Raw genomic sequence first — 24800 nt, forward strand, 5'->3', positions numbered from 1 at the left:
GCTTGCCTCTCGTTAAATATTTTGAAAATGTATCAGAAAATCTTAAATACAGATCCTTTTTGACTAAGAGAAATGAATTTTGGTCATTAGCAAAACAGCTTTTATTTACCACGACGCTTAGCAATAACTGCTAGAAATTATTGTCGTTCTTTCTGTGGACATTTAGTGATACTTCCTGATCAAGAATTGAAATATGAGGATTATTGCAGAAAAAGAAATGAAAGGGCTGGAACAGCTGTTCCTAATTTATGAACCTGATTTCACAAGTTCTCGATTGGGCTGGCTGTTGATGATGGATTGAGTGATCTGGCTTGTTCCATTTGGTTCTGGAATTGTTTACTCCAGAGCCAGGTTCTTTGTTAGATTTGTTTTAATTCACAAAAGCCTTTGTGTTTGAGAGCATGGATCTTCCTTCTCTTTCCCCACTCCTCTTTCCATGTTTAAAATAAAAACCACAGCGGTCACAGCAAGAGCTATGATTGCTGACATGTTTTCCTTCTCACATGCCTTTGAGCCTGTCTTTGGCCTCTCTCATTTGGATGAGTGGGAGGAGCAAAAAAATGGGAGATACACAGAACTCCTAAGTTTAAACTTTAGAGGTGTTAGCATTTCATTAGTAGCTAGAACTTCCTGGGGCAGGAAGATCGAGAATGTAAACCGGCAATTGCCACTCGCAAATGAGTGTGGGAAATAAAAAAACAGTTCATTGTTACAAGGTAAAGAAGAGGGGAGTCAAGGCATTGGATTTAAATTCAGAGGAGTTTAGGAATCAGCCTTAACTGTCAGAGACCGCCAGCTGTAAAGTATACTTTTTATGACTTACAGTAAAGATTTAGTCCTAGCTGTGGAAAATTTCTTTCAGCTTGTGCCTGCCAATGTGAAGCCTGGCAGGAGAGTATTTTCAGAGGCAGCATATTTTACTTCAGGGGTGGACTAATTTTTTTTAGGCCGAAGTCTGTCCTTGGATTTTGTGGTAGAGCTAGGAAAAACAGTAAACTTGATTTAATTTATTTTAAATTAAAATCAGTCCATATGAATAATCCCCTTACATTTACTAGTTAATAATTTACCCTTTCCATCACATTAAAAGCTATAATTTAATGCCAACTATTGGAAGGGCTGTAGAGGGTTGCAGATAGTGTTTCTCTTGCTTTGCAATTTTAACAAAGGAAAGAGAGAAAGAAAATGATGGTTTGGATAAACACATCTCTGATCCAAAATACACCCTCTCAAAATTCACTGGGAGATTTGGTGAAAAGAATTACCATTTGGGATACGGTATATATCAGCTGACCTCCCACTCTCCTTCCTTTTCCAGCTGCTTTATTAGGAGAAGAGTTCCTTAATGTGTTCTGTTGCCTTTCTAAAATCATAGCATTAACTATAAATATCAACTTGTACTGAGTATAAAACATGAAGGGTTAATCCTGTTCTCAAATGGAAACTTGTATTCTCCTGACATGGATGCACTTGTTGATGTCTGGCTGGTTCTACTTTTCAGAGGAGTTTCAAGTTGTTCTAAGTGGAACAGGATTCACATTGGGAAGGACACAAGACAGTGTTGTCTGCACTTACATGTTAAATGGAACAACCATTAGTAAGTATCCATAGAGCATAGAGATGTGCAGTTGAGTCATCAGATTATAAACTCTTGAACCTCTCTGCTGTGTTCTTCAAGCTTGCTGAGAACATTGGAAGTATGAGAATTTGGGTAAAAGGGAGACAGGGGGATCATAACATTGGAGGCCTGATAATTGTATGAAAAGGGAGTCAGGGAGATCATAACTGTCTCCCTTTCATACAAATTATCATGCCTCCAATGTCCTCAGCAAACTTTGGGAACCTAAGCATGAACCAAGGAAAAGGAAAAGGATATGGCAACACCTGACTGACTAACCACTCTGATTTGTAATAGTATGCGGGAATGACCTTGGGAGACAGGAGGAAGAGCTGCAGTCTAGACAGTGGTCTGATAAACGAAAACTGAGTCCGCTGGAGGAAGTGGGGGTGGAGAAAGCATCTCAGACAGGACCCTCCCTGGTTTTCAGGAGAGTAGAAGTAAGGGAGGGGAGAGGTACTTTCAGGCATACAAGATCCTGATACCGTAATCTTACAACAAAGGTAGTGTTAGTACTTATGGTTGGTGCTTCTTGTCTGGACCACCTCGAAGAGCTGACACATACTTTCGTCCAAGGAAACAACATGGGTGTGTCCATGAAACCACCAGGAGAGGCTTTGCTTTCAGAGACAAATAGCCACTGGTTTGAAGGATTGAGACTAGAGAAGGAATGGGGGGAAAGCCATTCACCCAGACTCCCATCCGGTTCTAAATGTGGTCATTTGCCACCAGTTGTCAACAAAGCAATCTTGGGGCGCTTGGCAGCCAAAAAAAAGAAAAAAAGGGGGTACAGGGGTTGCAGGTTACCTGTCCCTGCTTTAAGCAAGGTGCTACCTCTTTGCCTCCACTCCCCTATGGGGTCTTTTGGCCAGGGTGCACCAATTATGCTAAGCCAAAACAAAGCAAATGTCAGTTCAGCTTATCCTGATGCACGAGTCTAATCCCTGACATTGAACTGGAGTAAATTCTGTCCAAATTAAAGGGATCTACTTTGGAATAAATATACCTTAAGTAACCCTTCTACAAATGGAAGAGTTTTTTCTATACCTGATTCTGCTGGTGAGGGGTAGCAGGGAGGAGGTGTCCTAACAGCCAGGAACCATGCTGAGACAAGGAATAGGTCTCTAGTGTTTTATTACTGCTACATAACAGAAAATCCTAACAAACTGAAGAAGCGTGGGAAAAACCCAGACATATAAACCCCAAAGGCTAAGGCGGGCCCGATCTGTGTCTCTTTGAATGGATACCTAATTCCTCAGTACTACGCATGCGCTTTACAGCCTGGATGGGAGCCCCCTGCTCGCCATCCTTACTCATGACAGGAGGTCTTTACTAATAATATTTTTTTTCTTTTTTTAATCAGTTCAGTCATGTCCAATTCTTGGAGACTGCCTGGACAAGTCCCTGCAGTTTTCTTGGCAAGGTTTTTCAGAAGTGGTTTGCCATTGCCTCCTTCCTAGGGCTGAGAGAGAAGGACTGGCCCAAGGTCACCCAGCTGGCTTTGTGCCCAAGGCAGGACTAGAACTCCCGGTCTCCTGGTTTCTAGCCTGATGTCTTAACCATTACACCAAACTGGCTGTCTAACTAATTACTAATTACTTGAATTAATTACCTTAGATTAATTACTTGAATTAATTGAAGAATAATTAATAATAATAATGCTTATTAGTAAACCCCCTCCCTCCATCTGTGTTCCAGGGGCTTCAGGAAGCAATGAACATTTCTTTCCCTGCCTACAGGGGGTAGATTTTGTCATTCTTATGGATCAGTTTCTGTCTGATAATACAATGCATGGCGTATTGATCATTATTTGTTTTCTTTTGTTCTTTAGTTGAAAAACCTGAAAAAGTAGAATCTAATTTCATGCTCTGTCCGGCACCCATTCTCCATGAAGTTGGACAGTAAGTACTTTTTCCCATTCAGGCATAAGGTGGGGTGGGGAATGATTTTATTTCAGGTGATGTATTATCTGGGGCAAATAGGAGAAATGAATATGAAATTAAATTAAAGTTTTTTTTACAGGTAGTCCTTGCTTAACAACCATTCGTTTAGTGATGGTTCAGACCTACAACTGGAAAAACTGACTTGCAACTGGTCCTTACACTTACAACCATTGCAGTGTCCCTGCAGTCATGTGACCACGTTTTGGGTGCTTGGCAAACATGTCACTTTTATGACTGTTGCAGCATCCCGTGGTCATGTGATCGCCATTTTCAACCTTCCTGGGTAGCTTCTGGCAAGCAAAATCAACGGGGAAACCATGTGATTTGCTTAACGACCATGTGGTTCACTTAACACCTGCAATGATTCATTTAATAACTGGCACAAAAGGGTTGTAAACTCAGATCGGATTCACTTAATGTCTGCTTCGCTTAGCAACCAAAATGCTGGTTCCCATTGTGGTTGTTAAGCAAGGACTCCCTGTATTCTGATCTATGTATTACTTTGTGGAATGCTACTCTGAAAGGCGAAGTATGTCTCCTGGACTGTGAGTGTTAGTGTGATCTGTGATTTCCCCCATTATGATTTATTGTTAGAGGTGTACAAAATGTTTGGAATCTAGAAACAAGGGTCCAAAATGGGCTGTTCTGACTATACATCTTTTTGCCCTACTGGAGGGTAGTTTTTGAAAGTGAAAGAATTCTTGCAAGCTTAAACACTTCCTAGAAGTTTGGAATACTTGTTGGAGTATTTCTTGTGAGGTCAAAACAGCCCCTTTCAAGCTCTAAATTTTCAGAGTTGAAATCTTTTACATATTTCTCTTTTTTCTCACATTTCTGCATGGTGATGGGATTCTTCAGTTGCTTGTGATACAGAGGGATACTTGAATCATCTTAATTTCCATATGACTTGTGGGAAAATGAGAAGTTTTAGAGAACATTAAAAAAAACCTATAAAGTACTGCAGTACTTGTAATGAATGGAATATTCATTATTCCGTTCATTACAGAATATCACTAGGTCCATGTGAGCATAATCAGAAAACAGAAATTGTTGGTGCCTTGGCCTGGAAGTATATAACTAAATTCAGAAAGATGCAAATGGAAGATGGGGTGGTAGTAAATCAACATTTATATCTCAGAATGGGGTGGAGTCACCAGCTCATGACCAGCTTGTATTTCAATGAAGTCCTCTATGATAATCAGATATACCCCATACATTGCCTCTCTTGCAGTGTATATGTGGAGGGAACATTTTTTCCTATTTCAGGAAAAAGTGATTACAGGAGATGGAAATTTGGAATGGGAGACTTTTTTTCTGAGGGGGGAACTATTACACTTTGGTATATTTGTTAGCATGTAGCTAGATATTTGCTTAGAACCTTGGATATCTACTTAGTAATATAATCTGATTCTGGAAGCACTGAGCTCAGTGCAGTACCGGCACTTGGGAGAGAATTTTATGATTTGTCTAGTGTTTTTGGCAGTGGTGGGAGGCCTCCAATTGTAAAATAACTATGGCCCCACAGTGTTATTGTTGGAAAGTTAAATCAGAAGGAGAAAAGCTTTTTGTTTTGGTGGTGCCATTTTTTTTGGCAAGTATGGGAGGGGAGTTAGAGTTTAAATAGTAACTCTTAACTAGCATGTTGAGTAGAAAATTCTAGGCCAACATAATGCACTGTTTTTTACGTGCTGAGGGGAATGTGCATGGTGAAAGTTCAGAAGCATTCCTCAATCTCTCTTTCCCCCCCCTTTAGAGTCTGAAATGGTACAGCCAAACATCATGTGGAGCTCATCTGTTTTAGCTCCAAGATGATCACTACAGTGCAACCTGCCAAATGAGCACAAAATGTGCTGAATTTTTATTGCATGTCTTTCCAACCTTGGTGCAAACGAGGAGAACATGTTGTATTTTTATTGTATTGGGCTACAGTTGCATGGGGTCGCTGCAGTCAGCATGCACTAAATTATAACGGCAGGGCCAGGAAGGCACTGAATAGACTTGCAGCTCTTTTTGGATAGCCCCTATTAAAGACCATTGGGTCATATGTGTACAGATATTATATAATAAGGTAGACTTGCAAAAATAATTTTAGTATATTGGATGGACATAAAAGTCTGGTGGGTTTGGAGGGACTTAAAAAAAAATCATGAGAAATTTGGCCTAGGCAGCTTGTAGCAAATTACAAAGCTGATAACCCTGAAAGCAAATGTACATATTTGAACTTCTGACTTTCTATTGGCATAGTCTGTACTGTTGTTGGATACCACCCAATGCTTCTCTTCAAGTGGAGCGAACTTTAGTTGCTAACTCAACAGCAATTTGCAAACTGCTTCTCTCCCTCCCTTGTCCAATGGGATTTGATTGTGGAGTAAATTAAGTTAAAATGATGTGAAAGGAAGAGCGTCTGCTGCTAATAAAGACAAATATGCAAATACACACAAGGAGGCCAGACTACCTACAATAAATAGGCATAGTTGGCAGATCACTTGCCTGGATTGCACTCCTGTCCAGTCTCACATCCTGGTTGCCAGTTCCAGTTGAGAGTGGAGATTATCCATTATACTTTACCCCCAATTTATAGCATCCTGCCTCTTGCATCATCAACAAAGCTGCATTGTACCAAGGTTGCAGGAAGTGTGACAGCATTTGTCAGTTGGGAGAGCAATTGTAAATTAGGGGTTAGAATAAACATTAACATCCTGGGGCTTGCATACAGCACACAAATTAAACAAGCACATTTTTTAAAAATTTACATAATTTATGCTTATTCTTTTCTTTACGGGTTCACTTTGTGTAGAGAAGGGAAAGCTGGTACATAGGGTACCAAAGCTGGCATCCAGATCCTGGAATAATTCACATAGCTTTCTCTTCGACTTGTGAGATTTTACCAGGGGTGGTTTAGGTTTTTAAAGATATTCTCCCTGGTCTGTTCCCATACATTTAGCATTGAAAAATACCTCTACTTCTGATTTGGCCACTTTCCCGGTGGCTTTATAAGACCTTTGGCCAACTTCGTTGGCAGCCTGTACAAAAGCCAACTAGACCTTTTGAGGGCAGGGCAGCCTTTACATTTGGCTGTGCTTCCTCAGCATCTCCTGCTGAACCCATGTCAGAGTCAGCTTATACTCAGGACTATCCCTACCCTTTTGTATTTTCCATGGGATGTCAATAATCCATCAGTTTAGCTACAACCTTGCAACCAATAGAAAACAATGGAACTGAGATTAACCCAGAACCAAGTCTTATGATCCTCCCAGATGGAAAACTCTTAACACCCATTGCTAGGCCTGGACTAGTTCAAAGGGGATTATATCTTAAATCTTGTCTTGAGCCTAAAGATGTCAGATGGAAGGTCCTCCTATATTCATTTCTTCAAAGATTAGCCACCTGCATTCTTCTTCTGATAGGAACACCTTCAGGTGCTTTGTCTCTGGGATAGATTTATTTTATTATTGTTTTGCCCTCCAACTCACAAAAAGCCAGGCCAGACAAAGGAGTTTCCTCACTGTGTTAGCTTTGTCTACAAGCCATTGTTGTCTGTGTGATTAGTATTGTTAAGAAGTAAAAATGGAGCCTTAGTGGTCCTATAACATTTTGGTGGGGGAAGTTGGGAGGAAAGGAGGTGGCCTTTTCACCAGCCCTGCAACCATCTAGTGTAAATTTGTGGTGCTTCTGATCTGTGTTTTAGAACAAGGAAACTTGAATGATTTCAGTCACAATTAGAGAAGTTTGGTATTGTGATACCTTGTAAAGGTCTAAAATGTGGATGCTGACTAGAGTTGAAAAAATAACGAAATCATCAAGTTGGAAGGGACCATTTAGGCCAGGAGTACAAAAATTACACTCCATGGGCCATTTACAATTCACTGGCCCATGGAGTGTAATTTTTGTACTCCTGGCCTAAATGTTTTGTGATCCCTGAATGGATGGTGCCAAAGAAGATTTGGGCATTTATTTGTTTGTTTGTTTGCACTGGGACAACTGAAGTAGCAAAATGTGTGTCTTAAGCCTGGGAGATGCTAAAGGGCCCCATTTTACTCCTTCAAAGTCCTGAAGTTTCTTCCCCAGAATGGGCCTTGGCCCTGTCCCTTCCCTAAATAGAGCCTGACATGGCCCTTTGGCTAACAGAATGTGTATCCCCCTGACCTGGCAAATTAGAGAGTCCCCAAATTGTGACTTGCCCTCTGCTTGGACACATCCAGCAAGTCAGGGTCCATTGCTTTTCTAGGTCATTGGTCATGCTGTTGTATTGCTCATTCTGTTAGGATACTTTAACTGATGTTCATCTGGCACTCGCTTGCTGTATCCTGCATTCTGGGATTATAAACAACAGAGCCATTTTGTTTGAAGATTGCATTCATATCCCACCCTGAGTCTTCTTTTCTTGGGGTTTAACTGACCCAGTTTTCTTGGTCTTTCTTCTTAGCTGCTAGTCCTCTGACCATTCTCATTCTCATCTTGGCATCTGTGATAGCTGGTGTGGTTCCCTTTAAAGTGTGGCGCACAGAACTAGGCACAGTATTCAAAACGTTGTTCGACCCATGCAGAATAGAGTGGAGATATTCACAAATCAAATATACTTTTAATTAAATATGAAAATATAATAAAGTTGTATTGTGTTTTGATACAGTGGGTTACAGTGTTTGAAATCAAAGTAGTAGAGACTTTGCTTTAAATTTCTTTCCCTGTCCTGAATTTCATTGGGTTGGCCTACTTTACAGGGCTGTTAAAAAGATAAATATGGGGTGTGAGGGAGATGACATATGAGCCTTTCTAAGCTTAGAAACCTTCTGAGACACAGCTGTAAAAATAGCTTTACAGTTCAACCCTTACTTGTGGTTCTCAGTGCACTCTAAAGTCAGTTGTAAGTCCTCTAGATTCACTGTCCTCTGCTCTAGAAGACACATTCTTAAAATCCCAGTTGATCTGAGATGAGCTTTACAACCCATTTATATTGCATGGTTCGCCATCTTGCATTTTGTAAAAAAGAAAAGAACAGCCTTCGCAGTTCTACTTTGTAGCTTGAGAAGTCTCTGTTCTTTTGGCCAGCCCCCACTTTTAACAGCAAGCTGTTTTTCAGCACTATAATAATATACCAATTTCTTTTTGTAAAGCAACTTGGAAGCTCAAGTGAGATTTATGCTTTATTACATCCAACTGATTTTGAACCCTAGTTTTTTTTTTTATTAATTCACAGCAGCATCTGGCTAAAGAGGAGGGCAAGGGGATTGTCAGATCCATAAAACAGACACAGCTGAGTCATTTTGGAAGAATACGATGTGGTTGGTAGACAACCCTGTCCTCATGTGTTGTCAGCTGAAGCTGGCTCCTAAAAACAGTTTGCAAAGAGGAAATTATCATGAAGTGCAATCCTATGCATGCTATTCAGAAGTGAACCTCGTGGATGAGTTTAATAAGAGTTACTCTCAGGTGTATATAGGATCATAATTATAGTGATATTTTTTTTAATTGGGTTTACACCTGAGCCATGGAGTGTTTAAACTTTGGTTTATTGAAGAAACATCATTCTAAGCTGTAAACCATGAATGAGTTCACCCTTGCCCAAATCCAGTGAATCCATATTACAGTTTATTGCAGTGCTTTTTTCCAAATTGTGAAAGTGCCCGATTATTTATTTATTTATTTATCAAATTTTATCATCACCCATCACCCCCCAAAAGGAGGAATTCTGGGCGGTTTACAGTTATATCCCAGAAAACTGTACGAAGGGAGTAGATACAGTCACCCAACTCCAGTACCAAGGAGTGAAAGCTCATCCATAGAAATGTTTGTCCGTGGCAATTATAATTATTGTACAAATAGCTTCTTCCACTACTGGAAAAAAAAAAGTAGGATTACCAACATCCTTGATATGGCTCAGTCTAGTTTTGTTTCATAGTTAGTCGAAACTAAATATGAATGATTATTTTGATTTGTTTTCCTTAGATTCCTGAATATTTGTAATGATCCCTATAACAGATCTCATCCATCTTCTATCCTTTTGGTCATATGAGTCTGAATATCACAAGCAGTGCAACCCTCCCCCACCACCACATTTTTAGCCTTTGCTTGCTACACATACAATACTTTTTCTTACTCTCTCCCTTTTGCGAGAGACGTTCCTGAAGAACTCCTTGCACACTTGTCAAAAAAAAAAAAGAGAGGGTGATTTGGGTTTTAAAAAATTTGCAAAGGAGACATTCTATGGGATGTTGTCCGTCCAGTTTCTTTATTATGTTTCCTATGCACCTTCCCTTCTCTTTCCCATGTCCATCTTGTTTTAATGGCTGCCCTAAAGTTTAAGAATTCTTTAAAAAAAAGATATATACCACATGAACATGTTCTTACAGATGTAGGAGATCACTGCAGACCTCTGTTGATGCTGCTGCAACATCCTTACAAATTTGTCAGCCTTGGAGGTGTTAGGGAGCTGGGATCCTTTTGCTCCGGCGAGTGAATGAAGCTCTGCTTCTGGAACTTGTAATTGCTGGTCATTCCACTGGACTTGAAGGCCCCATCTTTGAATTTGTAATGGCCTTTCTTCTTTAAAAGGGAGGAAGTGACTTTCCTTTGTATTTCTCAAATTTATGTAGTGGGTTTTTGGCAGATTCCCGTTGGCCTCCCCCTTGGTGATGAGCGGTGGTATCTGAGGACTGGTCAGCATTGTGGTGCTATTGTTTCATTTGTATTTGTTTCAAAGGCACGCAGGGAAGGGGCTGCTGTGCAAGGTGATGGATATTTAGTGTGTTTGTCTAATTAACTTTTGGCGAAGGATTCAGAACCATTAAGAAGCTAGTTAGTATCGCTCCCGAATAAACACATCTGGTCCTGCAAAGAGAAGCGGTTCTGCCTGGCTATGGGTGACAGATGTGCTGATGGCTCCCTCTGTCCTCTCCTTTAAATAATTAACAATGTGCTGGTGGACGAGTCCTCAAAGCCAGCTGTTTGCTCCACCCTCATTAGCCTGCGGCATCTAGCACAAGCTCTTCTTCTTTTGGCTCCTCCAACAGTGGCGTTTTGCTGGGCAGTGGTGGGAGGGGGAAATCACATCTTTTGAATAAGACTGGACACTTAGCTTCTGGGATCTAAAAAAAAGCACTTGGGGCGTTGCAGTATAGCCAAGACCACCCACACGGGAAAGATCTGCAAGTGCCCATTAGCTTGGGAGATTGATCTCTGCTTCCGAAGAAAGGGCATCTTAGCAAGACCCAACCAGATGTTTCATTATTTAGAGGTGCTGGGATGTGGTGGTGAACATCTCGCTTTTGAAAGCAGTGGCGTCTTGTCTTAAGAGTTATTTTCCTGGTTGATGTATAACTACCCAGCCTGGAACATCTGGGAAATTATGGGTAATCGCAGCGATGGAGGCAGAGAAGGGGAGAGAACGAGAGCGAGCAAGAAAGGAGAGTGAACAAACTCTACATTTTTATCTATTTGTAAAACATCTCTTTTATATTCTTATCTGAAAGTTTGGTTTTGTTTGGCAGTGGATGCTATGGTTTGGAGAGTGGGGAGGGAGTATATGTGAAAGGCAATGCTTTTTTGCCTCGTTTGCAGGAAAATATAGATCTTAACATGTGGTTTAAGTCCGTGATGGCCAGCAAGACAGGGCGCAAAGAACAATATTTAGTGTTTTACTTTTAAAAATGTCCAAACTTTGTTACATTCTATAGTGACTGTCACTGGTTTCTTCTTGTAATTTGGGCTGTTTCTGCAGCCTTTTTATTTTCCCCCCTAAAAAATTTGCTTTTTTTTCCACAACAGTCAACAATAGCGCAGCTGTCCTTCTGTCTAGTAGAGATCTCAAACCTGCAATTTGGCAAGAAGAAAGGGACAAATTGGATAAATACCAGTAAGCGGTTGCAAAAGGAAAAAAAAAGACTGAAATGAACTCTCCAACTTGCTTGATAAAAATGATTTAAAGAGGCATATGGTATAGTTAAGTACGCTTTCAAAAACATTGGCCTACTTCTGTGAATCAGCTTTTGCATTATTTTAAAGCTATTAAAGCTAAAAGAAAGGGAAGTCAGGGTGTGAATGGCACATATTTAAAGCATACATCTCTCCTTCCACAAGCACGCGCACCATCCATTGATAATTCAGGACAGAGTTGACGTAAGGGCAGTGTTTTTAATTCAGCCTTGTGTTTTGCTGCTTGAGATGTAGAGCTGTTGAAAAAGATGGGGGGTGGGTTGAGGATCACTCTTTGTCAGGATTATTCTGCTGGGGACCACTTTTTAATGGTGGCTAAGATCCGGTGATGAGAGGACCACAGTTGAAAGGGTAGGTCCCCATTTTCTTCTTCCTGCCTTTTCTCCTCTAATATCCCTTTTGCTCTGCCTGCCCATTGAGTGAGTTGCTGCTGGAGGAATGCAGAGGTCTTTGTTAGTTGCAGAGAACCTTGACATTAAGCCAACGACTGAATGGAATTAGCTCTAAAAGCATAGGTTGGATGAGGGTTACCCTTGCCTGGGGGTTAATCTGAGGTAGGAATATGGATGAGAACTCCCTTTTAGCATTAACTGCTGTCCCAGCTGTTCTAGTACATAAACTTTTATCTATATGTCTTTTATTTTGGGGGGGGGTCAAGTCTTGTGTTGCTGTGATTCCCCCTCCAGTCACAATTGCTAAAAATCAACAGTGTGAGTTCTACCATTATGAGGTGGGATAAAAGGACACAACCTTCTCCTAAATATAGAAGACTCCCCAAATCCTGGGCCCAACCATGTTTGTGACATAAGTGCAATCTGTTTTCATCTTCACTGCTTCCTTTGCTTTCCCAAACCATCTCAAATATTCTTCCAGCCACCAAAGGATTTCCCACCTATATGCTAAGCGGCATAGGCTCTTCCATGCCTGGGGCAGGGAGGGATTGTCCTGATGCTGGTATCTAAGATGCTTTTTAAAGTGGATATAAAGGGTGTTTGATCTAGGACATAGGTTATTCAAGATGGATGATCCTGGAACTTGTGGCTTACTCTAGTTCCCCCAACTAAGAATGCAGATTCTTAGCCAGGCAGATAGGCAGCCGTTTACTTAGTTGCTAGTGGTAAGTAAAATTAGCTCCAGGTGACCAACTTAGAAGCTTTTATAAAGTAAAATATAGTTTATGCTCTCCATGTCTGTTCAACGTGTTCAACTGACACAGCGGTAAAACAGAGAAGTGGCTGAATCATGAGCTAATAGTGTTAGTATACATGCTTACCATATCTCATCAGGTAGCTATTTTTTGGACAGAAGAGCTACGAAGGCCAGGCCTGGTTAGTACTTTGATGGGAGACTTTGAGGGAATATTAGAAGTGTAGACTAGATTAGAAAATTGAAAAAAAAAAACACATCTGAGATGAAGGCAGTGACCAGCCACTTTCGTACTGTTGCCGAGAAAATGGCATGGAGGCATCTCTAAACTCATCTGGAATCAAGCTGGAGTCAAGAGTTGACTTCAGTGGTCTACCAGGTTAATCTAAAGCTTCAGTTGGTTGGATGGATTAGTGTAACTGAGAATCTGCTTGCCTGCTCCACACATCATCAGAACCCATCCCCAAGCAGGTCTAATGGGCATATGAATGATTCATGGTTCTCCTAGCCTTTCTTAGCCTTGTATCTTCCAAATGCATTGAATTACTACTCCCGGAATTCCTAGTATATAGCTATTGGCCAGGATGGCTGAAAGGTCTAATTCAGTGCATCTGGAGGATGAGAGATTGAGAAAGTCAAGTTTAGCTTATGGTTTCTTATGTTCCAAATTTTTCCCCCTAATTTAAATATCTCCCCCCGCTTTTGTAGTTTGCTTAACTAATTTGAGCTAAAAATATTTTTAAACGCGTCAAATCTGGAAGCCATGTTACGGTCTTTTAGACTGGAAAGTATGTTCACAAGTATCTGGAAATTCAGCAGAACTTCCTCCTAAGTAGGTAGGCATAGGATTGCACAGGTACCCTCTTTTTTTCTTTTTTTTAAATGCTGGCATCTCAGTGCTTCTAAAAAACTTTCTGGGCAGTTACCAGTTTAATTTTCAATGTGTGGAAATTGGAAGGAAATTATTTATTTCTTCCAGCAAACATCTTTCCTGGTTTTTATTCCCCCACCCCACCTTTTTAACTAGATAATAAAATGGCCGTATTTTACTGGATGCCCAGAAAGAGGGGAGCAGAGGAATCCTTTGAAAACAGGTTATGGAGTTGTGAAATGTCAGCTGTATTTCATAAAACAGGAAAGCCTTTCTTAGACCAAGGATGCAGGGAAGTGTAGCAGTTAGTTCTACCCTTTAGTCATCCATAAAAGAACAACTATCCAGACTTGGAGAGATAAAGAAGCTTATGATGGAGATGTACTGCAGAAGTCACTGGGCATATGCAGTATTTTATTCCTAGAATCTGCCTCATTCCCTTTTGTGTGCAATGTTTCTTAATACACAGGAACTTCGTTTTCAGTTTCCCTTAATGGATTCACAGAAGAGTTTGCTTTCACCCAATGTAGCGACGGCTACCAATGTTGATGGCTTTAAATGGGGGTAGGGCATGGAGAGACTGGCTAGTAGTGGCTGATAGATTTGATATCTGTATCTTTTATCTTGCATGACGGGCAACATTACTTAAATACCAGCTTGGTGATGAAACCAGCTTGTGAATTTCCCAAATGCACCTGGTTGGCCACTGTGTGAATATTAGTGTAAATGGGCCCCTGTCTGATCCAGTGATACTGTAAATTATGGTATATTGAGTATTGCAATATGTACTTTTTAAAAGCATGCATCTACTCTTCATTTATATGCTTAATTTTTAAGTATACAACTTCCCCACTCGTTTCTCCTCCTTCCCTGAATAAATATGTTTTTGTGAATTCTGAAGCAGAAGCAACAGAGTGCTGTGTGCATTGCTGTCAGTTAATGCTGCAATGGGCACCATTTTGAATCTCACCGAGTGACAGATTTTTTGTTTAATTAAAACAGTTTTAGGTAATTAAACAGAGCCAGTTTGGTGTAGTGGTTAAGGTGCTAGCCTAGAAACCAGGAGATTGTGAGTTATAGGCCTCTCTTAGGCATGAAAGCTGGCTGAGTGACTTTGGGCCAGTTGTTCTCCCTCAGCCCACCCCACCCCACCCCACAGGGTTGTTAATGTGGGGAAAATAGGAGGCAGGAGTATTAGGTTTGTTCACTGCCTTGAGTTATATATTAAAAAGGCAGGAATAATAATAATAATGCAGAGTGATGACCATGAGTCTGTAAGCATGGCTGAACAATGAAAATCTTGAAATCTGTGCTTTAAATAATTTTCAGTTTTTCAGTTTTGGGAGACCCATTCTCATTTTGATATTATATTTCCCATCTGTTCCCCATACATTCCAGGATCTAGATTTGGAATGCTTATTTAAGTTAGCAGAAAGAATGTCATTCTAGAGAAATCAAAACACCCATAAACATTTCCCGCACTTTTCAGGCATGACTTTTGCTTCATGTGGTGTGATATGGGCCTAATTTGATTTGGAGATGTGAAATTTGAAGAGGGCTTGGTTCTATTGGAGTTTGTGCCTTGACATTCAACGGCAATCCAGTTTGATTCAGGCCACTTCAAGATGTAATTCAAAAGTCTCCTCTAAAAGTTACAGATGGGGAAGCATCAAACATATCCAGCTGCTTCATTTTCTTGGCGGAAAGGAACGAAAGTAGTGGGGAGGCTAGATCTTTAGAGGACGTTAAACTGCCAAATTTCCAGCTGGATATCATCAAGGCCTTCACCCCAACAAATGCTTGAAATGTTTCCTCTATATGACAGAGAGAGCAGAGATGAGGAAGTAAGCCCAGCACCTCCAAATTGTCTAGCAAAGATCCTCCATTATGTTGATTAAATCAGCATGGAAAGGGAGCTACTCCAACTTACAAATAAGACTTTCAAAAATATATAAAGCGTAGTTATTGCTTTCTGCACTTACTTGTTGTGTTGTGTGTGTGTGTGTGTGTGTCAGATTTGGCATGCAGCACTAAAAATGCACACTGACTCACCCGTGTGGGGTGGGGTGCTTTGCTGTTTCCAATTACTGGATTGTTGAGCTATCAGGAGGGTTGGCATAACAGTTTGGCCTGGGCAGGGCCCCCTTATCGCTCATTTCAGTGGGGTGCCAGGTTGGCAGGGCATATTTAGCAAAGCTTGGCCTGATCTGAGGAGGACTCATTTGTTTTAGTGTTGTGCCTTGCTGTACAGTGCCTTGCTGTACAGACTAGTACAGTGAGTTATAATGCCACAGAGGAAAAAAGTTGGCATAGAGAAAGTGGCACTGATTGCTGACTCCCCTGTCTCAAAAGCAGTAAATGTTAGGGTAGTCCCTGTATTAGCCTGGCACCCATTCTTTCATTACTGAGTGTTTGAAACCTGCCCCAATCATGCAGGATGTAAAAGTCAGGTTTGTCCCAAGTCTGCATCCTGGACTAGTTAAGCCTGAATTCAGAGTTTTGAGAAGTGAATTCCTCGTTGTGTTGGCAGGACCAGCACAGAAGTGTAACTTCCTTTTGTCACAAGGGAGAGAAAAGTTCAGTTTTACTACCCTCGCCCCCCAAGTTCTGATAAGTAGAGTTTAATGAGGCGATGGTTGGCTATTCATGTCAGTACCAGTTCTATCACTGAACCCTCTCCTATTATCTTCACGTCCCCTTAGCATGGAAGTGGATTTGCCACGTTTTGTATTGAATTGTCTACAACAATTCCAGAAGCAGTGGAAAAGCCATTGGGCCTGTGAATCTCTTCACACGACCACAAAGTGCTTTGTGGCACCTGACACAAAATGCTTTGTGGCACTGACTTTACAGCGAATCCCTGCTTTGATTCAGTCTTCAAAGACGTGACTGAAATGTTGTCAGATGGAACCACTTCTTTTCTTTTGTTTGACTAGATGCCAGTGTTTCTCAACCGTGGCAACTTTACCATGTGTGGACTTCAATTCCCAGAATCCCCCAGCCACTATGCTATGAATTCTGGGAGTTGAAGTCCACACATCTTAAAATCGCCAAGGTTGAGAAAGATGTTATAGCTTCTGAAACTTCCTGCCAAATCTTGCCTCCCTTGGTTCAGTAATTCCAGTTCAATTGTTGAATTCTCCTTCAGATTTTCAGCTGTTTTTGATTTCCCATTCCAACCTACAGTCCTAGCATTTCTTTGTCCAAGTATAACCAGATCTGACCTAGCTTAGCTTTTCAAGATTGGCTAAAGCAGTCTGGGTGCTGCCTACCTTGCTGAGCACTGAGGAATATACAAGGAAGTAAAAAAAATCTTCCTGCTGCAGTTCTGGAACTGCTTTTAAAAGAAATAAAGATGGAACATTAGGATTAGGACTTAAAGCATCATGCACTTGGGCATTTATTAATGCTAAGTTTAAATGAATTGTCCAAACTGCTTATTGTACTAGCTAGGGAGGAGATTCAGGTGAACCCTGTTGAACTTTTCCACAGGGTCATCGAAAGCTAATTGTGGTCTGACAATTCAGAATTCCATGCACAAGAAAAAATTTAAATAAGCCAACTGAATGGAAGGTGAACATGAGCTGTTGCCTTTGCTGTTTTGGAAAGCAGAGTTCTGACAAGGATGATTGAATTTTGAGCAAGTTGAATGCATTGGTGACTTGGGGTTAAGTCTTTTTTTTTATTATTATTTTTACTCACAGCCTAAATATTGTTCTCAGAATCACATTTAGAACCCTTGGAATTCTGTTTCAGTTCCTGGAGTCTCCCTATTTCCCACTGTATGGAGGAGAATGGAAAGTAAAGAAAAACCTTGAACAGCGTATAGGGTTGGTGTCAAGATAAAGTTGAGGTAACTGGCATATAGCTCACAGAACTGGTTCAAGAAAGGATGTGGTTACTGGATGAAATGCTCCTGGGACTGTAAATCCAGAAACATCTATGAAAATCTGACTCTTCCAGCTTAAAGATAAGGATGTAAGGAAACTTGCTGAGGCTTGATCAAAACCGTAGATGCCAGGAACAGCTGATCTCTAATCCTTACTTTTTTGCTTGGATTTTTCCAAGGTTATTTGAAGAAACAAGAAACCACTTTCCTATTTATGTTTCTCTGCTGCCTGATTTCTCTTTGCAGAAAGCCCCAACAAGCCCTAATTAGTGGTTTTTATACTATATCTGTGTTGTTGGAGTGGTAATTAGTGTGTTTATTGCCAGTCTTGACATTTTTATGGGCATGAATGAATCCATGTAATTCTTTACATCCCAAGAACCCACAGTTGGACCAACAACTCAAATCTTTTTTCAGATGGTTATTTTTATTACTTTTATGCTTCTGGGATGAAGAGTCGAGTTAGGATTCATGGTTATGGCTTTCTATTGATAACAACATTGTTTGGTCATATAAGTCTTTTCTAAGTTAAGCTGAGTCCAGGTTTTTAGGTTTCACTGGGCCATTGGCCAAATAGGAAGAATCACTGGTACTGCCTTTCTTCCAGTGTATGTTTCTCAGCTGAAAAATGGGTCTACCAGTCTGTTTCCAGGCCTAATGCAAACCATTGTTACTGGTCTCTTGAATGGGGACCAAGCATAGTTATCCATCTGTACCCACCCAGGTCTTGAGTAATCTATGGAGGCTCTCCTCTGGATGCTCTGCCAAGTGAAAAAGTCTTATCGTTTACTTGGGACCCTTCCTATCTAATTCTCTCCCCAGATAGACCTGCTTGGCACCCACCTTGATGCCTTTTCAGCCCTAGGCTAGGACATTATTTTGCCAAACATTTCTGCAGTTGCATTTTTCAAATTGTCATTTCAGAGGCTCACATGGTACTAGGGCAGTGGCTTTTTAATGTTTTTATTACACCCTTCTTGTGCTGCTTATTTATATTTATATTTATACACACACATGTTTGTATAGTTTCTAATGTTTGAAATAGTTTTGCAATCCATCCAAAAATCATTGAGCAGGTTAGAAATAGGATAAATGATTGAAAAATGAAAAAAGACCTTGTCTGGATGGTTACAGTAGAATGCTTAATGGTGGCTAATAAATAGCAACTTGCCAAGGGTTTGTTGCAGAGGTGAGAGAAGATCCTTGGGACTCCGCATCAAAGCCTTCCAGAACTAGCTCTGTAGCCATACTTGGTTCTTGGTCAGATTCCAAGTCAGCTCAGACCATTATGCATTTCTGGACTTGGGATGATTGGAGTGCACATCTGTGGAAGACTCCAAGGACATGGAAGTTTAGAATGCTGATTGTTTTTTAAATATGTGCTGATTTATAGGACTTCTCCAAGGACAAATCTTTTATCTGAGGTGGTACACTCAAGGAGCAATTTTTCCATCTCTACTGGTTGTGCAAGGATTTGTAGCTTTGTTCCCCGTATGTCATGATAGCTCAAGCCATTCATCACAACCTCCCTTACACAGTTTGGTTCCAAGTGTTTGCTTTGAGCTCTTTAGCAAACTAGTTAACACCCACGAGATCTGGCTCGATTGCCACATTCTCTGTTTTAACTATATCTGGTCAGCCCACTGTGTAAGCATACGATTAAATATTGTATTTGTATCCCCCCCCCTTTTTTTTTCAGAACGATGGATGTTTTTGTCAGTTTGAACCAAGGGCAATCACTCATCTCCAGCTCTTTAACCATTACTGCAACAGAATGTGTAAGTAGAGTCACAGCCAGTAAGAGCCAGAAAGTGGTATATTTATATCTGGGAGGCTATATTTTTTAAAACAAAACTAGGTAATCCATATGTGGCTATCTAATTTTAAAATAGACTATACTCATGAGATATATCTGAAGCCAGGCATGCTTGCTTTCACCTCCATTTAAAAAAAAATGGCAGAGATTAGAATCTTAGAGCTGTTACTCTGGCAAGCTTCCCTCTTACATCTTAGATGGGCATTCACTGAGTCTACAGCAAAGACTGCTGCATTTAACATACTTTTTTGGTGGGGCTGGGGAATGAAGTTCCCATTGAGTGATGCAGAGTTGGCCAAGCTGGATCATGTGTCTAGATGGAGTGGGAAGTGTCTTCTTATTTCTTGGTGGAGGGGTTGGGGGGAATCTTTGTTTTTGTTGTTAATCCAATACTTGTTTTGTTTTAAGATGTAATTGTAGGGCTTATGCTGTACTTCTCATGACTTTCCTACTTCAAAACGACAAGAAAACATGCCACCCATTTTTGGCAATTTCCATTCAGAGGGGACATAGAGGATTTAAAAAAAAAAATTGGGGTGGCAAAGGGCTCAGATTTCCACTCCTATCTTAAATAGAGGAGAAATCTTCTTCAAAGGATATATCTCCAGAAATACCTACCTTATTCATAGTGAGCCTACCCCAACTCGGTGCCCTTTCATAGGTGTCTGTCACCACAATGATGCCAAAACGATGAAGCATGTCATGACCTCATGACTCAACCTCTGCCCTTTCATATTTGCTTTGTGCTGTTGCCAGCAAGGACATAATGGGAGGAGTTTATGTGTGATGTTACAATGTATATTTCATCACTTGCCTCCCCTTCCCCTCCTGCATATGCCTGTATGGCCCCAAGCTGTGCTGGGTTCCTGCAATCCCCCACCCAAGCACTGGTTGAGTAGCCTGGGAATTGTAATTCAGTCTATTTTTTTTTGCATATAATGTTTATTAAGGATTTTGATTACAATAGTAAAAATTAATACAAACTAAACTTAAAGAAAAAAGAATAGGAAGAATAAAAAGTGCAAGAAAAAAGAAAATAGAAGAGAAAGAATATGATAAAGAAGAAGAAAAGAAATATATAAAGAAGTGAATTCTAACCTTCATTACAACAAGTATAGACAAATTTAGTAACTCTTTACCCCCTGTCAGGTTACAGACAGATATATCTTCATCCCATATCCCATCCCTGATCTATAAGCGAATCCATAAAACATCAACTTTTCAATCCTGGTGTCAGCAAAAAGTCCATGAGGGGTTGCCAGAACTTTGCAAATAAATGTCTTATTTTAACCTTGATTAAATAAACCAACTTTATATTCCTTCCTTTTACTTCTAACAGTCTTAATCTTTAGTTCATTAAATATTGTCATAGGATTTGATTTCTCTTCAATTCTTCTTTCTCCAGTCGCACAGACTTCTTCAAGGGTTTAAAAGCCTCTCTTGTAGCTCTAATAAGAAAACATTTTCCAGACCATTCTCTTGGTTTGTAATTTGTATTTCCCCTTTAATTTTTAAAACTTCAGCCAGTTTCTTTTGTATACCCAATAAAGCATCCTTTGCCAAATTATTATCTTGGCCTGTCATTTGTCGTTCCACTTTTGGTACTTTCTCTGTCTTGTCAGACAAAATTTGCTCCACATCTGTCATTCCCTCACTGACATCTTTTTGACATAATCTATCCATAGAATCAGATATCATTACTGATACTCACTTCTGATTAGAAAGTGAGGCTTGTGAACTTAGTGTCCTTTAAAAGGCTCTGCTGCAGTTGTGAGCAAGATGGTCTTCTGGTGCTCACACCCATGGAAGATCGCTGTCCTGCAGTCTCCTTGTTAGAAGCAGCCATCTGGAGCACATGTGGGCAATTTCCTGTCCTCTCCTTATCCGGAGACATTCTGAGGGACTGGTCTACTCACTGATTCTTTGGTCTTTGCAACAGTCGCCAGCTCTGCTTTTGTGGAAATGTCTTCCGTTCGCCATGCCTCTCAGGAAGTCCGCCATAATTCAGTCTATCTAGGGGGCATCACCAAAGCATAACTTGCTATAGTCACTTCTTTTGGGAATGTAATATAACAGTCTTACTCTGATACTGTTTCTGATATATTTTTTAATCTACTAAAGTTCATCCTCTTGAACAAGCAATGTTCAAGCAGTGCCTTCTATTTCTGTTCAGCCATGAAGCCAACTGGGAGGTAAAAGATTAGTAGCCATCTCTTCTTTAAATGTGCTCTGCAAGGCTATTGGGATGAAAACAGAGTCTCTTCATGTCTGCTTTCTGAAATCTCTAGAGAAAGGCAGAGTAAACCTAAAGACAGTTAGGGGATATGGTCCCTGGTCACCCAGGAAATCTCTCCCCTTCTTTGGCACATGCTGCTGTTATTTACATATAAGGCTTATTTGCTAGTAACACACTCAACAGCTCATAAAAGGCTCCTAAACCCACATCCCTTGAGAGGCTCTGTTGAGATGCATCTGCAGCCTCTTTAAAGAACAAACAAGCCTCTTTCCTTCACCCCTGCAAAAAGGCCCCAGGAGATTTATTGCAAGCAAGTTTAGATCATAATGATCATCTTCTGAAATAAGGATTGCGCTCTCTCTCCCCTCTCTCCTCTCTCTCTCTCCCTCATTGGAAATTAAATACACATACATACACAAAACCTCTTGGTGTTGCCTATGTTGCGTGATCCATCCTGACAAAAATGCATATGGAGTTCATTTTATGGAGTTGGTGTTACTTTTTGGTGGTATTTATTAGTGCTGGGTCAATGAATGTTTTTACCAGAAAAATATTATGATCAACCTGTGGACCACTAGTAGAAATAACAAAATGTCTAGTTTTCTTAAGCAGCTGGAGCTTAGTGTCTACGTGTGTGTGTGTGTGTGTGTGTGTGTGTGTGTGAGTGAGTGTGACAATACAGGGTAAACCCAGACATGGAGTTTTTCCATCTTTGTGATTCTTAAAAAAACTTCCTTGATTCAGAATATGGAAATAAGTGTGTACTGCTTAATGAAGCAAATCCACAGTCTGATTTTAGGCTGAACTTACTTAGGCATTTGCCATGCCAACCCTTTATGTTATTTTCATAAACAGGAAACATATTTGCTGATTTCTACTGGCGGAGAAAGCAGCAGCTTCTCTGCGAAACATGGAAGTATCTGAGCTATTACAACTGCTGAAAGCCGAAGTCAGCCTATAGAGCCATTCTGCACACGTTCATGTTCAGAGGCCCTTGCCATTACATTCATTGAGATGCTCATTTGCTGCTTAGAGCAAATACAGCTAAGAAGAGGATGCACAAATATATGAACGGAGACCCCACCGAGGGCTTATTCTTCTCTTTGAACCTGGTGGTGCTTTCTTACTGCTAGCCTATCCCACCAGATTTTACAAGGATAGCTTTTCGTCCCAACAATATCTCTGGGTCCCCAAAACATCTAAGAGGCATTCTTAGAAAATACAGCAGTGGTTGATCTCATCTCAGTCCTTTGTTTGGAAGTGTCCCCACCTGCCCAGAAAGAAAAGGAAGGGAAGCTGAAGTAGTAAAGTCACCTGGGAGGGTAGAGGAAATGGTGGGGAGGAACCCCATCAATTTCCCTTCACATAAAGGGGTGCATTATGACTGTCCAGGCCCACCCTGGCCATTGTTATACAAATAGGCAAATCTGTGCCCCACGACTATCATTTTGTGAGAGCACCTACAGTATGACTGCAGTCAGAATTCCAAAGGTGCCCGTTGGTCTCAAATGACCCCTAGCTCTTGTCTACATTATGGTTCTCAACCAGAAAAATGGGCAAAAAGTGAGGACAGATAATCCCTGCCTTACTCCAGATTACGTGAATGCTAATTTTCTTTATGGGCAGGAATACATTCTTTCAGCCAGAGTGTGAAGTCACCCGTCTTTATTTTTGAAGGATGGCTGTGTTGCCACTATGGCTTGAGAGGAGGTTAAAGAAAATCAGTATGGTGGCTGAGACCATGGACACCATCCTCACTTTTTTTACCCCCCCCCCTCCCATTTTTGAATGTGAAGCTTTTGAACATAGACATCTCTGCTGGAGGGCTTTCTCTCCATTGTTATCTTTTGTCCATTCATTTCTTCATCTTTTTGTTTATCCATATGAAAAGGGAGCAGTGCATGCCAATAAATTCCAGTCTATCCTTGCCTTGCAGGCAGTGTCTTAAAAACTAAGGTGTACTTACTTACCTCTAAATGTTATTTTAAAAGAAAATAAGTGTCAAGCTGGTAAATATAGACAATTCTGAGGGTTGGCAACTTAGTTTGCAGGATGTTAATTCCTCTTTCAATTTGTTAATAAAAATGAAGCGAAGTGATGTAAAATATAGATTGGGCAAGGGAGCCTGTCATATAGCAAGAAAGGAAACTGCAGACACACTGAAATCAATGTCCTACTTGTCTCAGTCTGGTTTAACACTATGCAGAAAGAAAAAGAGATCACTGCCTTTCCATTTCCATAAATGAGAATTAAATTATTGTCTTCCTCTCTCTGTTTTTTATAGACAAATGGCATTGTGGCACTTATAATTATCCTCATTTTGTTACTCTTGCTGGGAATTGCTGCCCTATGGTGGTTTTGGCCCCTGTGTTGCAAAGTGGTGAGTAAAATCTTTCCTCTCTGTGTGGCCACGTGGCTCTTGTATATCCATAGTCTTCAGTCAGTTGGGTGAGCAGCATAGCCCATGTAGTGATACTGATTTGCTAGAAATCGGGTTGGGGAAGGTTATGCTACGATTGGACTGAGGCATCTTATCTTGCAACTGAATGCAAATAAAAATAACAGATTGGGACTACACAGTGCTCGCAGCTAGTGTTTGCTTTCACTGAAGTGCAGACTCGTCAGCAAGATCTATTAATTGGCTGATTTCTGGAGTTTATACTCCTCCACCCTTCTGTGCTAATTAGCATTCCCTTGCATCCCCTACAAAACAAATTTTTAAAAATGAAAACATGGAATCGAGTTTAATATCTGGATAAATCCCCCTTTACCTCTAAAAGTCTGTAGTTCTTGTTGTTAGTCTTAATAGAGGTGCTGTGAGAAAACAACACTGAGTTCTGAACACCCATTTCATCTCAAAGCATAGCCTTTGAGGTAGCTGTAGATAGCCCAAGGTAAGGCACCACATTTTATTGGGATGATGGTATATACAGTATATACTTATAATTATTGTAACTTTGACTCCTGCAGTCTTTTCCATATTTCATTCCCAAGAATGGTGTAAACTGACATTCTTTTTCAACGCCTGGTTTTGTTGCAGTGAAGGCCCAGTTTTCACCATTTTAGTTAAGCTGTGCCTGCCTGCATAAATATTGGAGGATATGAATAGAACAAAATTGCATTGAAGGAGGAAGTTCCCGTCTTTCCCCCCCACCATTCAGTCTTTCTTGTTGGCAGCAGCCAGTTGGCATCTAGTGTGTCAAATGAATTGGGGCATACTGTTTAATTGTTGGCAGGAGCCAGTCGGTTATTATTTATTTATTTATTTATTTATTTATAACTTGATCTGCAGTCCACGCACATCGCCAGGTTGCGATCGGTTTTTCGTTTTTCTTTCTCTTTTGTAAAA

The 24800-nt window shown here is 40.5% G+C and overlaps 1 protein-coding gene across 1 annotated transcript in view; it reads left to right on the forward strand.

Moving 5' to 3' along the window:
- ANTXR2 (ANTXR cell adhesion molecule 2) overlaps positions 1-24800 on the forward strand; it is a 134204-nt gene that overhangs the window by 44652 nt on the left and 64752 nt on the right. Inside the window, exons 9-12 of the mRNA XM_063310767.1 lie at positions 1502-1597; positions 3450-3519; positions 19099-19177; positions 23736-23831. Of these exons, the coding sequence (XP_063166837.1) occupies positions 1502-1597; positions 3450-3519; positions 19099-19177; positions 23736-23831 (341 nt within the window). The remainder of the gene's footprint in view (positions 1-1501; positions 1598-3449; positions 3520-19098; positions 19178-23735; positions 23832-24800) is intronic.

The sequence above is a fragment of the Candoia aspera genome, chromosome 8 (genome assembly GCF_035149785.1).
Source record: "Candoia aspera isolate rCanAsp1 chromosome 8, rCanAsp1.hap2, whole genome shotgun sequence".
Taxonomy (NCBI): Eukaryota; Metazoa; Chordata; class Lepidosauria; order Squamata; family Boidae; genus Candoia; species Candoia aspera.